The sequence below is a fragment of the Oryctolagus cuniculus genome, chromosome 1 (genome assembly GCF_051225735.1).
Source record: "Oryctolagus cuniculus isolate XC-2025 breed Fujian yellow rabbit chromosome 1, ASM5122573v1, whole genome shotgun sequence".
In the NCBI taxonomy this organism is placed as follows: domain Eukaryota; kingdom Metazoa; phylum Chordata; class Mammalia; order Lagomorpha; family Leporidae; genus Oryctolagus; species Oryctolagus cuniculus.
The window spans coordinates 6,694,255-6,708,474 of record NC_142867.1 but is presented as its reverse complement, the minus strand read 5'-3'; the positions used below and the strand labels follow the sequence as shown (position 1 = coordinate 6,708,474).

The window sequence follows — 14,220 nt, the reverse complement described above, 5'->3', positions numbered from 1 at the left end:
GGAGGGGTCCGCCCCAGAGTCCCCTTCCCGAGGCCATACCCTCCCAAAGCCCCAGGGGCTTGGCACCACCCCTGCAGGAACCTTCCTTCACACCTCCCTATCCTGGGGGTGCCCGGCTCCCACTGGGGACTGGGGTGGTCCTTCCCCGTGAAGAGGACCTCGAATCGCCCTGCTTGCCAAAGGAGAAGTCGAGGCCTCACAGCTGGGGACACAGTGCCCCAAATATGACTTCTCTGGGGACACAAAGCAAGTTCAGGAGCAGGCAGGCCCCGAAAGCAAACGCTCCTGCCCCTGTCCTGGCATCGCTGTCCTCCAGCTTCGAGGCAGGGCACCCCGCACGGGCAGAAAGCACATGACCTCGTGCAGCCTGCAGCGCGAGGCCCGGAGCACAGGTGGGAGTCAGCCGGCCCTTGCAGAGGGAACAGAGCACTACGTCCTACGAAGTTCAGGTGTAAGGCCTGAGGGTGCCAGCGCTGCCCCGTCAGACTCCACCCAAGGGAGCGGGACCGGCTGGAGCTCGAGCAAGCCCTGCATGGAGAGGCAGGGGAGGGAAGCCTCGACTAAGTCCTGACGTGACACTGGGTGACCTTGGGTGACGCACTTCCCCCTCTGGGAGCTGAGGGGCAGGAACAGGATCCCAAGCAGGGAGCAGGCTAGCAGGTTTGCCCTGGGCTGGCCCCTGCCATTCAGAGAGGGTGCACTGTCGGCCCTTGGTAAACAACGTAGCTGGGCTCCCAGAATAGGCCGTACCCCTGTGTCCCATGGCCCAGGGAGCCATGGGGGTGGGGCAGTGCCTGGCGTCCCCCGGGCCCCCGAAGGTTCCTGCAGTGGAGGTGAACAGATGCCCCTGCGGCTGTGAGGGTCATGGGCCTCTCGGGCAGTACAGCTGAGCTCCACACGCGTTGTCAACCGCAGCAGAAGAGTGGAGGGAGCAGCCGGAACCTGGGGCCACAGCCTGGCACCAAGGGAGCCGCGGAGGAGGCAGAGGAAGGTCCGAGGCAGGCACGGGAGGAAGTGAGAAGTCCCAGTGGGAGGGAGCAGGCAGAGAGAGTAGAGAGAGAAGAGAGGAAGAAGCAGGGGAGCGGAGGGAGGGAGAGAGGCTGGGCAGAGGGAGCGGTGCCAGGCCCTGGAGACAGGTCTCGGGGGGCTCTCTCAGGGCCAGCAGAGTCTTCACCCATGAAGGGTCCAAAAAAGAAAAAAGGGGGCTGGAAGGGCAGGCCGACCCCTGCTGGGAGCAGCTCGGCATCCTGCCCTTGCCAGCGGGGGAGCACCAGGCAGAGCGGGTCCGTCTGTCCGGAGAAGAGGTGACAGCGCCAGGCCCACCCTGCAGCGACCCCGCCCTCAGAAGTCCCCTGCTCCAGCGGAGAGAGCGAGCCAGCCCCTCCTAGCGGGAAGCCCAGGACGGAGAATGAGAAGACAGCTAGCCTCTTCGGCATGCACACTCGTCCAAGCAGAGCCCAAGAAGGTTAACCAGTAACTAGCGACCCGCGCCTCAGCTGCAGGGAACAGACGGCACGTACCCAGTGTGGCCCGGTGCAGCCCGACAGCCCCGGGTCCCAGTGTGAATGTGATGGCAGAGGCAAGGGGAGCGAGCGGCATGGAGAGGAACTTGGGGGAGAGGCTTTCTCTCCCCGCGGAGGGCACATGGTGGCCCAGGGTCCGAGGCAGGCAGCCTCGGGGGCCTGCTGGCCACATCTGGTCTGGGAGGTGGCACCAGGGAGTGGCAGCCTTGCTCCTGGGGCGGCCTGTGTTCAGGGCAGGCTCCCCTGCAGCCCGGCCTTGGGCGGAGCTCGGGAGCTACTACAGACCAGCCGCCAGTAAGAAGCAACACGTACCCCAGCCCCTGGGGACTCACAGGTGTGATGTAATGTGTCTTTAGTCTGACTGGAAACGCCGGCCAGCGCTGGGCACTGGCCAGGTCAGAGCGCCTGGACTCGAGATGAGCTCCAGTTCAAGTCCAGGTTTCTGCAGTGCAGACCCGGCGAGGCCGTGGTGACGGCCCAAGTCATTAACTGGGTTCTTGCCACCCCAGCCCGTGGGAGACAACTGAATTGAATTCAGCCCCCTGCCTGCCTGGGGCGGTTGTGGGCATTTGGGGAATGAACCGACAGATAGCAACTCTGTCTCAGAAACACCTGAGAGCAGGAACTCGCGAGAATTCAGGGCCAAGCGGGAATTTCAGAGAGGCAGGGTGACACCAAGGCACAACGGGCTAATGACCAGATGGCCATCCTAGTGCCACCCGGCACTGAAGGCCCGGGGACCGAGGTGGAGGGTCTCCCATGGGGGGGGCGAGGGGCACACAGGGGATTCACGAATGGTGAGCGGGAAAGGCTGGGAGGGCACAGTCGGTTCCTCCAATTTCCCCGGCTGCGCCCACCTCTGGAGGCTGGCACTGAGGGCCCCCTCCCAGCCGTCCCACCAAGCGGCTCCTGGCAGCCTCACGTCCTCCCCCGGGAGCCTCGCAAGCTACAAGGCTGCCTCCTGTCACTGCAGCCTCCCTCCTCCAGGGGAGACCCAGGCTTCTTCCCTGAGGTCCCCAGCAGCAAGTGCAGGCCAGGCGGGGGGCCCTGGTGTTGCTGCCTGTCTGTGAGGCCTGCACGCTGGGGCAGCAAGGAGGACAGGGATCAGAACGGGGCTCCCAGGGGGGGGCCAGACTCGGTGATGCTGTGTGGATGTCCCCAGGCCTGGCTGCAAGCCTGGGTCCCTATCCCAGGACAGTTTTCCTTGGAGAGGGCTGTAAGGGTCTCTCTGAGTGTGTGCCTTACATCTATAGGCTGTCTGCACCCCCATCATACCATCTGAGCCTCAAAACCACCACGGAAATCAGGCTGGGTGAGGACTCTTAGCTCCATTTCACAGATAAGAAGACAGAGGCTCAGAGAGGGGAAACGACTCAGGCATCCGTGACAGCAGGGCTGGAGCCCCAGTCTTCCTGTGCTATCCCACGGCTGGGTGGGGCCCCCCGTGTGTCCCCGGTGCCTGCAGTGGCCACACATCAGTGGCATCTGCAGACAGATGTGTCTGCGTCAAGCATCTGGTCACAGCCACACTAGAGATGGCATCTCAGCACCTCCGCTTCCACGGGCGGGGGCGGGGCAGGGCGGGGCCGGGCCAGGGGTGAGGGTGCACGGCGGTCGGTCCTGCCTGCCCGACGTCAGTCTTAACACAAGGGCTCTTCCAGGAGGCCACCTTGTTCTCGGACTTCCGAGGGCTTATGTGCACTGCCAGAGAGGGCAGGTCTGAGGAGTGAAATGGTGCCGGGACCCACCAGAATACACGCAGGTGGTCGCAGACACTGGCTCCTGTTTAAGCCAAAGAAATCCAAGCTTCTTCCTGGGGCCGGTGGACAGAGCAAGAAGCATCTGGCTTCCCTGCAAATCAGATTCCCCGCGTTTTCCTGCTGCGCGTCTGTGTGCTTGGCCTCAGGCAAAGGAGCAGGGAGCCCACGCTGGGTACCCAGACCTGGGCAGTCTAGGAGGCACAGGGCCACTCCTGGGGCCTCGGGGCTCGTGCCTTGCTCCTGGGACAGTTCCAGAGGGGCAGGGTGTCACACAGACCCGAGGAGCGTCAGCCGAAGGGGCTTTCTCAATCTGCTGGCTCCTGCAGCGCTGTCACCCAGCACCCTGGTCACAGCAGAGCTGCAGGAAACCCTCCAACTGGCTCTGCTGATCCCCAGGTCCACCCACCACCACCACCCCCGGGCAAGTCCTTGTCAGCGGAGCTAACGGCCAGGTGGCCAAAAAGAGAAAAGGAAAGGACAAGGCACAAATACAAGGGGCGTTCCAAAAGCTTGTGGGAAATGCGTAGTATGAAAACCTATGCATGGAGCCGGTGCTGTGGCGTAGCAGGCTGAGCCGCCACCTGTAGGGCCAGCATCCCATATGGAAGCTGGTTCAAGATCCAGCTGTTCCACTCCGATCCAGCTCTCTGCCGTGGCCTGGGAAAGCAGTAAATGGCCCAAGGGCTTGGGCCCCTGCACCCGCTTGGGAGACTGGTAAGAAGCTCCTGGTTCCTGGCTTCGTATCAGACCAGTTCCAGCCATTGTGTCCATTTGGGGAGTGAACCAGCAGATGGAAGACCTCTCTCTCTCTCTCTTTCTCTCTCTCTCTCTCTCTCTCTGCAACTGCCTTTCAAATAAATAAATCTTTTTTTAAGCTATTTGTTAAAAATCTACTTGATTAACTAAGTTCAAAAAAAAAAAAAAGAAAACCTATGTATGCATTTCAAAAATTTTTACACCAAAATGAACTTATCTTGTCATGGTTTTCCACAAACTTTTTGAAGTACTCTCATAATTCTATTTATGCAGAAACCTTTTCCAGTTCCCTTGGAGGTTAATGAGGCCCCAAAAGGCCAGACTGTCCCAGACACGGCCTGGACAGCAGCTCAAGGGCGAGATGGCTGGCGAAGACGCGAGTGCTCAGAGCTCGCCATTCCTGCAGCGGGGGACTGTCGTCTACTCACAGGGCCTCGCTTCTCTTCCAGACCAAGACACACAGCAGGGCCCCAGTGGCCGGAGGGCGCCTCCCACGGAGGTGTCTGGGTGCTCATTTCCAAAAAGTGCTCCCAGACGCCGTCTGAAACGGATGAATTGGGCCCCAGCTCAAGGCAGCTCAGGACCTCTCCCTCCCAGGGCCCCCTGGGCGGAGAGCTGCACAGGGCAGAGCCTTGCTGACCACTGCTGTCGCCCTGGTCGGGACACACCTGGCACTTCCAAGGTGTTCCACAAACACAGGGGCGACACGTCAGCTCTGTGGACAATGGAATTAAAATGGAAGCTTGGTTTAGTGCAAAACAAATTTTTTGACAGGCAGAGCTAGACAGTGAGAGAGAGACAGACAGAGAGAAAGGTCTTCCTTTTCCGTTTTTTTGGGTCACCCCCAAAGTGGCCACTACGGCAGGTGCGCTGCGGCTGGCGCACCACGCTGATCTGAAGCCAGGAACCAGGTACTTCTCCTGGTCTCCCATGCGGGTTCAGGCCCAAGGACCTGGGCCATCCTCCACTGCACTCCCTGGCCACAGCAGAGAGCTGGCCTGGAAGAGGGGCAACCGGGACAGAATCCGGCGCCCCGACCGGGACTAGAACCCAGTGTGCTGGCGCTGCAGGTGGAAGATTAGCCTAGTGAGCCGCGGCGCCGGCCCAAAAACAAATTTGAAATTCATTGCGTGTTTTTTCATAATACACATTTCCCATGAATACTTTTTAATAATTTGTTTATTCATTTGTGAGGTAGTGAGAGACAGAGAGCGAGAGAGAGAGAGTGAGAGCGAGCGAGAGAGAGCACGCCTGTCCACTGATTCATTCCTGAATGGCTACAATGTCAGGGACTGGGCAAAGCCATTGGCTGGGGTCACTTGAGCCATCCCTGCTGCTGCCTGGAGTCTGCACTGGCGGGGAGGTGAGCCTGGAGCCGGAAGCCAGAGCAGGACAAGGAGCCAGGTACCCCATGTGGAAGTGGGCATCTTACCCCCGATGCTGAACGCCCACTCCCTTCCACGAACTTTCTGAAGACCCCTCATATGCATGGATTTCAACTTTTTTTTTTTTTTACCAAAATAAACTTATTGTTTAATTCCGTTCTCCACAAATGTTTTGAAGTACCCTCATCTTGGCTGAACGAGTGAGCCTGCTATTTCTTTTTGCCCTGACCATGAGAGCTGAAGGCCATGGAGAGAGCCAAAGGGCCACATGGCTCAGTGCAGGTGGGAACCCTGGGGACTGTGAGGTGATGCAGCGCCAAGACCTGCTCACCCATGGGCGCAGGCGGAGGTGGTCAGCCGCGTCCTGTTGAGGGCCGCAGCCGGAAGCAGCTCCACCTCCAGCTCTTTTGGAGGTGACGGGAAAGGCAATGTACTTCCAGGTCAGTGACCTGGGTTTGTCTGGCTCCTACCCTGGCCACCAGGTGCTTTGGGAAGTTGGACAAGTCAATACTCAGATATGAATCCCATCACCCATAGAACGGGCATATTGGGGCCAGCGCTGTGTGCAGCAGGTCAAGCCGCTGCCTGTAACACCAGCATCCCCTTTGGGCGCCAGTTTGAGTGACAGCTGCCCCACTTCCAATCCAGCTCCCTGGCAAGGCACCTGGGAGGGCAACGGAAGGGGGCCAGAGTGCTTGGGCACCTGCCGTCCCCGTGGGAGACCCGCATGCAGTTCCAGGCTCCTGGCTTCAGCCTGGCCCAGTTCCAGTGGTTGTGGTCATTTGGGAAGTGAGCCAGCACATGGAAGATCTCTGTCTCTCCCTCTCTCTCCACCTTTCAAATAAATAAATAAATAAATAAATCTTTAAAATTGGGATGGCAACACTGTCTGGTGATCTGATGTCTACGCAGGGCAGCGACGGGAACACGGCACGTTCCCCTGTGCCCAGTGTGCACCTATACTCGTGAGCACAGCCGGCCCTGCAGGCAGAGCAGCTAAGAGCTCAGCTCTTCCACATCCCCATCTCTGCCACTGCATGGAGCTCAAGTGCAGTGCCCAGGGCCATCAGCAAGTGCTTCTCGAATGCACAGGCCAGTGGATGAGCAGTGTCACTGCGTGTGTGGGCGGGACAGACACTGCAGACTCCCGACTGCCACCCCCAGACACCTGGGCCGTACTCCCCACCCCACTCAAGTGTCGTCAGGCGTGGAGAACCTCAGGGGCTCACACCCAGGCTGGCTCCTCCCCACCTCCAACCTCTGCTGAGGGCCTCTTATGCCGGTACCACCACCGACTTCTCCAGACAGAGGGGGGTGTGGGTCACAGACAGGGCCAGGGAAGGGGCCAGGAGGCCCAGGGCAGGGTGGTTACCGAGGTTGACCGTGAGCTTCATCTGCCCCCCGTCCAGCTCGAGGCGCAGGGTGTCGGCAGACTCCCTGGAGGTGGTGGCCATCATGAGTCCGTAGGCCCGCTGGGACATGAAACGCAGGGACACGTCCTCCGCCTCCGTGTGCATGGCGTTCGGCAGCATGATCTTCATGTACATGGAGCCATCGTAGCTCAGGACCGTGGCCTCTGCCCCAGGAGTCGGGGAACAGGAGAAGGCCAGTGGGAGGAGAGAGAAGACCAGAGAATCACAAGGCTGACAAGCCCAGGGCTGGCCTATGGGGGCATCGTCAGGAGGAAGCAACACAGAGAAGGAGAGTGGGGGTGCCCTGAGGAGGAGGGTACTGGGGCGGGGTGGGGGGGAGACCAGCCTCACCTCTCTCGCAGACCCGCCCCAGAAAGCCGGTCCCGATGCAGTCACAGACGAACCGGTTCCAGCCCTCTCGGCAGACGCCTCCATTGCGACACGGGGCCGATGCGCACTGCTTCAGCGTCTCCCGGGAGCAGAAGGGGGCAACACCCACGGCCCCCTGCGCCTCAGCCAGGCCCCGGAGGTCTCGGCTCCGGCCATCTATGAAGAGGTCCCGCACACATCCCACGTAGCCGGCCCGCAGTGCTGCTGTCCACACCTCCGGGGGCAGGGGCAGGTCCACCCGCCCCCCTTCAGGGAGGCCGCCCAGGTACAGCTCGCTGTCCAGGTCCAGAACCTCACTCTCCCCCGTGGCCAAGAACGGCGTGCTGCGGCTGTTCACCGAGATGGAGCCTGCGGACAAGGCAGGGTGGGCCTTAGGCGGAAGCAGGGTAGAGAGAAGCCTTGACCGCAAGGAGACCTCCAGCCTCACCAGGGCGCCCAGCCTCACTCCCTGCAGCAGAAACTGTCTGACCAGGTCCCCAGGTGGAGGCGCTCCTGTGAGCCCCCAGCCCAGTCACTGTGCTTGTGAGCCTCAGTGTGCACCCTTCCCCTCCACCTCACCCCAAAAGCTTGGGCCCCTTAAAGGCTGGCTTGTTCCCCAGGTCATTCCCACCAGTAGCCCAAGAACCGGAACTGGAGGTCGAGAACCTGCAGGGCTGAAGGTTTGAATCGAGAGACCCGCCCAGGCAGCCAGGCCTCAGACCGCTCCCCACCGTCGGCCTGACTGCCCCCAGCCTGCAGCCCGCCCTGTGTCCAGTGGACTAGACAATCAGGCAGGTCGGCTCTGGGCCTGTGAGGCAGACTGGTGCCCAGGAGAGGGGGCCAGCCAGGGAGCTCGGAGCTGGAAGTATTCTTTGGAAGGATGACGCTGCAGTTTGAAAATGGTTTGTTCCCACCACGCCCCCTCCCCGGAAATTCACGTGGAAATCTGGTTGCCACTGTGGCAGTGCGGGGAGGTGGGCCCTTGGAGAGCTGCTTCGGCTGTTAGAAGAGATGAACGCCTTCACGCGCAAGGCAGGTTCCTACAGTGCTGTCCCTTCCTGCCTTGCCACTGTGACAGGACACAGCGTGAGGCCCTCTCCAGTCGCTGCCGCCTTACACTCCCCAGCCTCTGGAACCCTGAGCCAATCGGGCGTCTTTCCTCTGTGAGTCACCCAGTCTCGGGCGTTCTGGTGCAGCGACAGACCAGCCTGCCACAGGTGACCGTCTTAGAGCAGCGACTCAGGATGAGGTGGGCACCTTGCAGCTTTCACTGAGCCCTTAGGCTGCAAAACTACACGTTAGGAAGTTTACTCTGGGGCCGGCGCTCTGGCATAGTAGGCTAAGTCTCTGCCTATGGCACCAGAATCCCATATGGGTGCCAATTCGTGTCCCAGCTGCTCCTATTCTGATCCAGCTCTCTGCTATCGCCTGGGAAAGCAGTAGAAGATGGCCCAAATGTTTGGGTCCCTGCACCTGCATGGGAGACCTGGACGAAACTCCTGGCTCCTGGCTTCAGATCTGTGCAGCTCTGGCTGTTGTGGCCATCTGGAGAGTGCACCAGGGGATGGAAGACCTCTCTCTGTCTCTCTCTCTGTCTCTCTCTCTCTGTCTCTCTCTCTCTCTCTGTCTCTCTGTAACTCTATCTCTCAAATAAATAAATAATATCTTTTTTTTTTTAAATAAAAACCTGTCTGTCATAGTTGGGTTAAACCAGTGCACATTAAGCCACCACTTGCATCCACACTAGACTGCCTATTCAAGCCTTCATGACCCCGGCTTCTGATCCAGCTCCCTGCTGACGCGCCTGGGAAGGCAACAAAGGATTATCCAAGTGTGGGGAGCAACTGGGAGCAACTCAGACTAGGCTAAGTTACTGGAATTAAGACTTATTCTATGCATCTGCTCTCCCACAATATGGCGCTGGGAGAGGAGGAAACAGCTTCTACACAGCTGCCTCTCACCAACTTGACAAGCTGCAGGAGCTGCTCCTGATTGGAGGAGAGCAGCGTACTCGGCGTGTGGGTAGCAGAGTTGGGATTGGTGGAAGAGGACTATAAAGGAGGAGAGAGACAACATGCACTGGGAACATCTATCTGAAGGAACACCTGTGTAGCCCCCGAGAGAGCCGGCCGGCGGTGTGCCGCTCCCCCGCGGAAGTGGGGAATGTGGCAGGGGGAACCGCCCTTCCACAGAGGTGGAAGGGTCGGTAGCCAACCCGGGAAGAACCAGCAGCAAACCCGGGGAGGGCCGAGCAGACAAAAGAACAGCGCAGGGTCCTGTGTCGTTCCTCCACGAAGACGGGGAGTGACATCCAAGTGCACGGGCCCCTGCGCCCGCATGGGAGACCTGCATGCAGGTCCTGGCTCCTGGCTCCGGCCTGGCCAAGTCCTGGGTGTTGCAGGGACTCAAGTACCTGCCACCACTTGCTGCCTCCCAGGGCGCTACCAGAAGGAAGCTGGAACCAGAAGGGAATCCAGGACCCAAGCCCGGGCACCCTGAAAGGGGATGTGGGTGCCCAAAGCAGCTTCTTAAGCACAGAGCCGAAACCCGCCCTGTGTCCCCTTTTATTAACACAGCCCCGAGCTGGCTCTCTGACAAAGCATCGCCTTCCCCAGGATCTGGCTGCCAAACCCACTCCCCAGGGTGGGCCCAGGCCCCCAGACACAGCCTGTGTGCTCACCCACACCTGTGTATGGCCAGAGTGCCTTGATGCCTGCTCCACGCCCACCAGGTGGTGGTGTGGAACGAGAAGGAAGAGAGGAGGAAAGGAAGAGGTGGGCAGGACTACGTGACGAGTCAGCGGGTGCAGGCCTCTGCTCCAGCGTCACTCTAAGACACGGAAAAGGGGTCATGCAAACGTCCGTCAATGAAGAATGGATGAACACATGTGTATCTATGATAATGGAGTATTGCTCAGCTTTCAAAACGGAAGGAAACGGGGCTGGCGCTGTGGCATAGCGGGCAAAGCCACCGCCTGCAGTGCGGCATCCTGTATGGGCGCTGGTTCAAGTCCCCGCTGCTCCACTTCCGACCCAGCTCTCTGCTATCATGCCTGGGAAAGCAGCAGAGGATGGCCCAAGTGTGTGGGCCCCTGTGCCCTTGTGGGAGACCTGGATGAAGCTCTTGGCTCCCAACTTCAGCCTGGCCCAGCCCCAGCTCTTGCAATCATTTGGGGAGTGAACCAGTGGATGGAAGATTTCTCTCTCTCTCTCTCTGTAATTTTGCCTTTCAAATAAACTTAAAAAAAAAAAAAAAGGCAATTCTGACCCGCGGTACCACATGGGTGAGCCTTGATAGCACTACACCAAGTGCAGTACCAGACACGGAGGGACAAATGCTATATGATTCCACTCATACGAGGTCCCAGATTCATAGGAAGTAGGACGGTGGGCACCGGGGTTGGGGGGCGACAGGGAGTGTTTGGTGGGGATGGACTCTCAGTGGGGACAGACGGTTGTAATAGTTACACAACATAAATGTGCTTAATGCCCCAGAACTGTACATTTCTAAATGGTTCAGATGGTAAATTTTATACTATGTATGATTTCCCACAACTTTGTCTTTTCAAGGATAGACAGGGACAAGCATTTGGTGCAGTGCCTAAGATGCCACATGAGATACCTGTATCCAGTATCAGAGTGTCTGGTTCAAGTCCCAGCTCTACTTTTTTTTTTTTTTTTTTTTTTTAGATTTTATCTATGTATTTGACAGGTATAGTTATAGACAGTGAGAGAGAGAGAGACAGAGAGAAAGGTCTTCCTTCCATTGGTTCACTCCCCAAATGGCCGCAACAGCCGAAGCTGCGCTGATCCGAAGCCAGGAGCCAGGAGCTTCTTCCTGGTCTCCCATGTGGGTGCAGGGCCCAAGCACTTGGGCCATCCTCCACTGCTATCCCAGGCCACAGCAGAGAGCTGGACTGGAAGAGGAGCAGCTGGAACCAGAACCGGCGCCCATATGGGATGCCGGCGCCGCAGGCGGAGGATTAACCTGGTGCGCCACGGGGCTGGCCCCCAGCTCTGCTTCTGATCCAGCTCCCTGCTAATGCATCCTGGGAGAGAGCAGATGATGGCCCAAGTACTTGAGTCCCTGCCACCCATGTGGGAGCCTCAGGTTGGGTTCAGGACTTCTGGCTTCAGCCAGGTCCATCCCCGGATGTTGTGGACATCTGAGGAGTGAACCAGCAGATGGACGATATCTCTCTCTCTCTCTCTCTCTCTCTCCCCTCTGTCTTTTAAGCACAAATAAAAGGTAAAATTTATAAATAAATAAGGGGGGGGGGACCAGGGGAAAGGCCTAAGGGGACTTTGCTGAACCAGTTGCCGAGTCTGGGCCCATGTGCACGCATGAACACGGGCTGTCAGCAACATTGGAATCTGGTCAGCACGAGGCCCAGCCAGACCTGGTGTCTGGGCTCCAGGGATCGGTGCCAGGCCAACAGCTCCAGGCCCTGGTGGCGCCAGGGAGCAGATCTGGCATGCTCTGCAAGGCCTGGGGCGGGGTGGGGGTGGGGAGACACTGGTCACCTATGTGGGAGGCCAAGGGCTCCACGAAGACCCACTGCTGCCGGCACAGAAAGCCTGGGGAAGGCAGCATTTCTCAGAGGCAGGGAGCCACGGCAGCCCCCTCCTCCCTGTGTGCGGGGGAATGGCCACCCCAGCCAGGCTCAAGGGTGACAGCCGGGGGAGCACGAAAATTCAGCTGACGTTGATAAGTGCTTAAAATGGATAACGTGTCAGTTCTCATTCATATCAATTCTCTCTTTCTTGGGTAATTCTCTCATGTCCAGCAAGACGGGGAAGAGTCAAGAGCGGAGAATGAGCAAGCAGAAAGCAAGACATAGACGGGAAACCAGGGCTGAAAAGGGCAGGTGGAGGAGAGGGTGGCCAGAAGCGACAGGAGGTTCAAGAGACAGCACCTGCCGGCCCTGGCAACCTTCGCCCTGCCGCTGGATTCCCAGGGCCCTCGCTGCGCCCACTCCGTCACCAGAACAAGGGGTCTGGGGCAGCAGGGAGGGTCTGCTCATGTCTCTGTTGTGCACGTGTCCTGTCCAGCACCTTTGATAGGCGCTCAGTAAATATTTGTTGAGTGAATTAATAAAAGGAGGCTTAATGGCTTGAGGTGGAAGGGAGGCATGCTGGGAAGACATTTTCCTAAGGGGACTGGGACATCTACTCTGTTAGGCCCTGTGCTAATGCTTCTACTCTCTACTCTTTTTAAAAGAAAAAAAAAAGATGTATTTTGTTTGTTTGTTTGTTTGTTTTTGACAGGCAGAGTGGACAGTGAGAGAGAGAGACAGAGAGAAAGGTCTTCCTTTGCCATTGGTTCACCCTCCAATGGCCGCCACGGCCGGCGCACCGTGCTGATCCGAAGGCAGGAGCCAGGTGTTTCTCCTGGTCTCCCATGGGGTGCAGGGCCCAAGCACCTGGGCCATCCTCCACTGCACTTCCCAGGCCACAGCAGAGAGCTGGCCTGGAAGAGGGGCAACCGGGACAGAATCTGGTGCCCCGACCGGGACTAGAACCCCGTGTGCCGGCGCCGCAAGGCGGAGGATTAGCCTATTGAGCCACAGTGCCAGCCAAAGATGTATATATTTTATTTGAAAGAGTTACAGGGGGAGAGAAGAGGGAGAGAGGAGGGAGAGGGAGAGGGAGAGATCTTCGTCTGCTGACTCTCTCCCCCAAATGACCACAAGGGCTGGGGCTGGAACTCCATCTGGGTCCCCCACATGAGTAGCGGGGGCCCAAGTACTTGGGCCATCTTCTGCTGCTTTCCCAGGAGCTGAAATCAGAAGTGGAGCTGCTGGGACTCGAACCAGCACTCCTATGGGATGCTGGCAACACGGGCAGCAGCTTCACCCACTGCACCACGACACCTACACCTACTTTTTCCTTGTAATGGTGTCTGTATAATTACTCCTCTCCTACATAAGGAAACTGAGGCCCGCACGCAGCAGTGGGGAGAGCAGAGGTGTGAACCCAGGTCTGACGGACACCAAAGGCTGTGCCCTTCCTGCCAGCGCAGTGATGGGAGTGACAGAGGGAGGCCCGGGGTGGGCGGGCGGAGAGGATCGACAGGGGAGAGGGGAAGGCTGCACAGGCCTCCTGACCTTTGCGCCCGTCCCTCTGGAAGTCCACGTGGCACCACTCGCCGTCGTTGACCTTGCGGCTGGAGGCCCGCAGCTTGATGCCCCCGGAGCCCATGTCCAGCAGGAGGTAGAGGTAGCCGTCTAACAGCTCCATGGCGAAGTAGTCGGCCCGCTGGGCAGAGCTGTGGCTTCCGGCCCCAGCCCCGGGCCGCCGGCCCTGGCTGAAGAGCAGCAGCCCATTGGGCTCGGTGGTGCGGAAGTCCAGGGAGATGGAGCCAGTGCGCTTGGCGCTCCAGCGGGGCAGCGCCACGAAGGCCTCGGGACTCTCAAAGGTCACAGGGTCCAGGGCAGCCACGTCCTCACAGCGGAATGACAGATCCCCCTGTAGCTTCATCTTGGGGTCGCCTTCCTTTGCCAGGCGGGACAGTTCCAGCTTGAAGTCATTGTTCTTATAGACCACCTGCGGGGGGGGGGGGGGGGGGCAGCAGAGACCAAGAAGCGAGAGCAGCTTAGGGCCTGGCCACTCCTGCCCAGCAGCACCGCGCCTGCCCGGTGCCCCCAGATCACAGCCTGAGCCTCTGCACCAGAGCTCCCCCAGCACGGCCCCGCCCCGCGTGTCCCCTCTGCCCCTCCCCCCGGCCAGCGCTAGCATGCCGGCTCACCCTGTGGGCTCTCGGTGCCCCATGAAGCGCAGTGCGCGCTAATAACGAGGCAGGCAATCAACTGCTGTGACATTTTTTTAATTGATTCAGCATTCTCGCTTCTACTGTCATCTGCTCCTCACAACAAGCTTAAGCCCATTCGTTGATAAAGGAAACCAAGCTACAGACAGTCGGGCGGCTTGGCCAAGGTCACAGAGCTGGAGAGCGGAAGACGCGGGTCTTCTCACTCGCAGCGTCTCTCCTCTGCACCACGGCTGCCTTCGAGGGC

At 59.1% G+C, this 14,220-nt stretch overlaps 1 protein-coding gene across 23 annotated transcripts in view; it reads right to left on the bottom strand.

The window, feature by feature from the left end:
• NRXN2 (neurexin 2) overlaps nt 1-14,220 on the bottom strand; it is a 109,597-nt gene that overhangs the window by 43,452 nt on the left and 51,925 nt on the right. For all 23 annotated transcript variants that reach the window (XM_070068859.2, XM_070068909.2, XM_070068894.2 and 20 more), the window contains 3 exons: nt 13,312-13,750; nt 7,188-7,574; nt 6,797-7,000 (listed from right to left, as the gene is read on the bottom strand). In XM_070068859.2, coding sequence (XP_069924960.1) covers nt 6,797-7,000; nt 7,188-7,574; nt 13,312-13,750 — 1,030 coding nt within the window. The remainder of the gene's footprint in view (nt 1-6,796; nt 7,001-7,187; nt 7,575-13,311; nt 13,751-14,220) is intronic.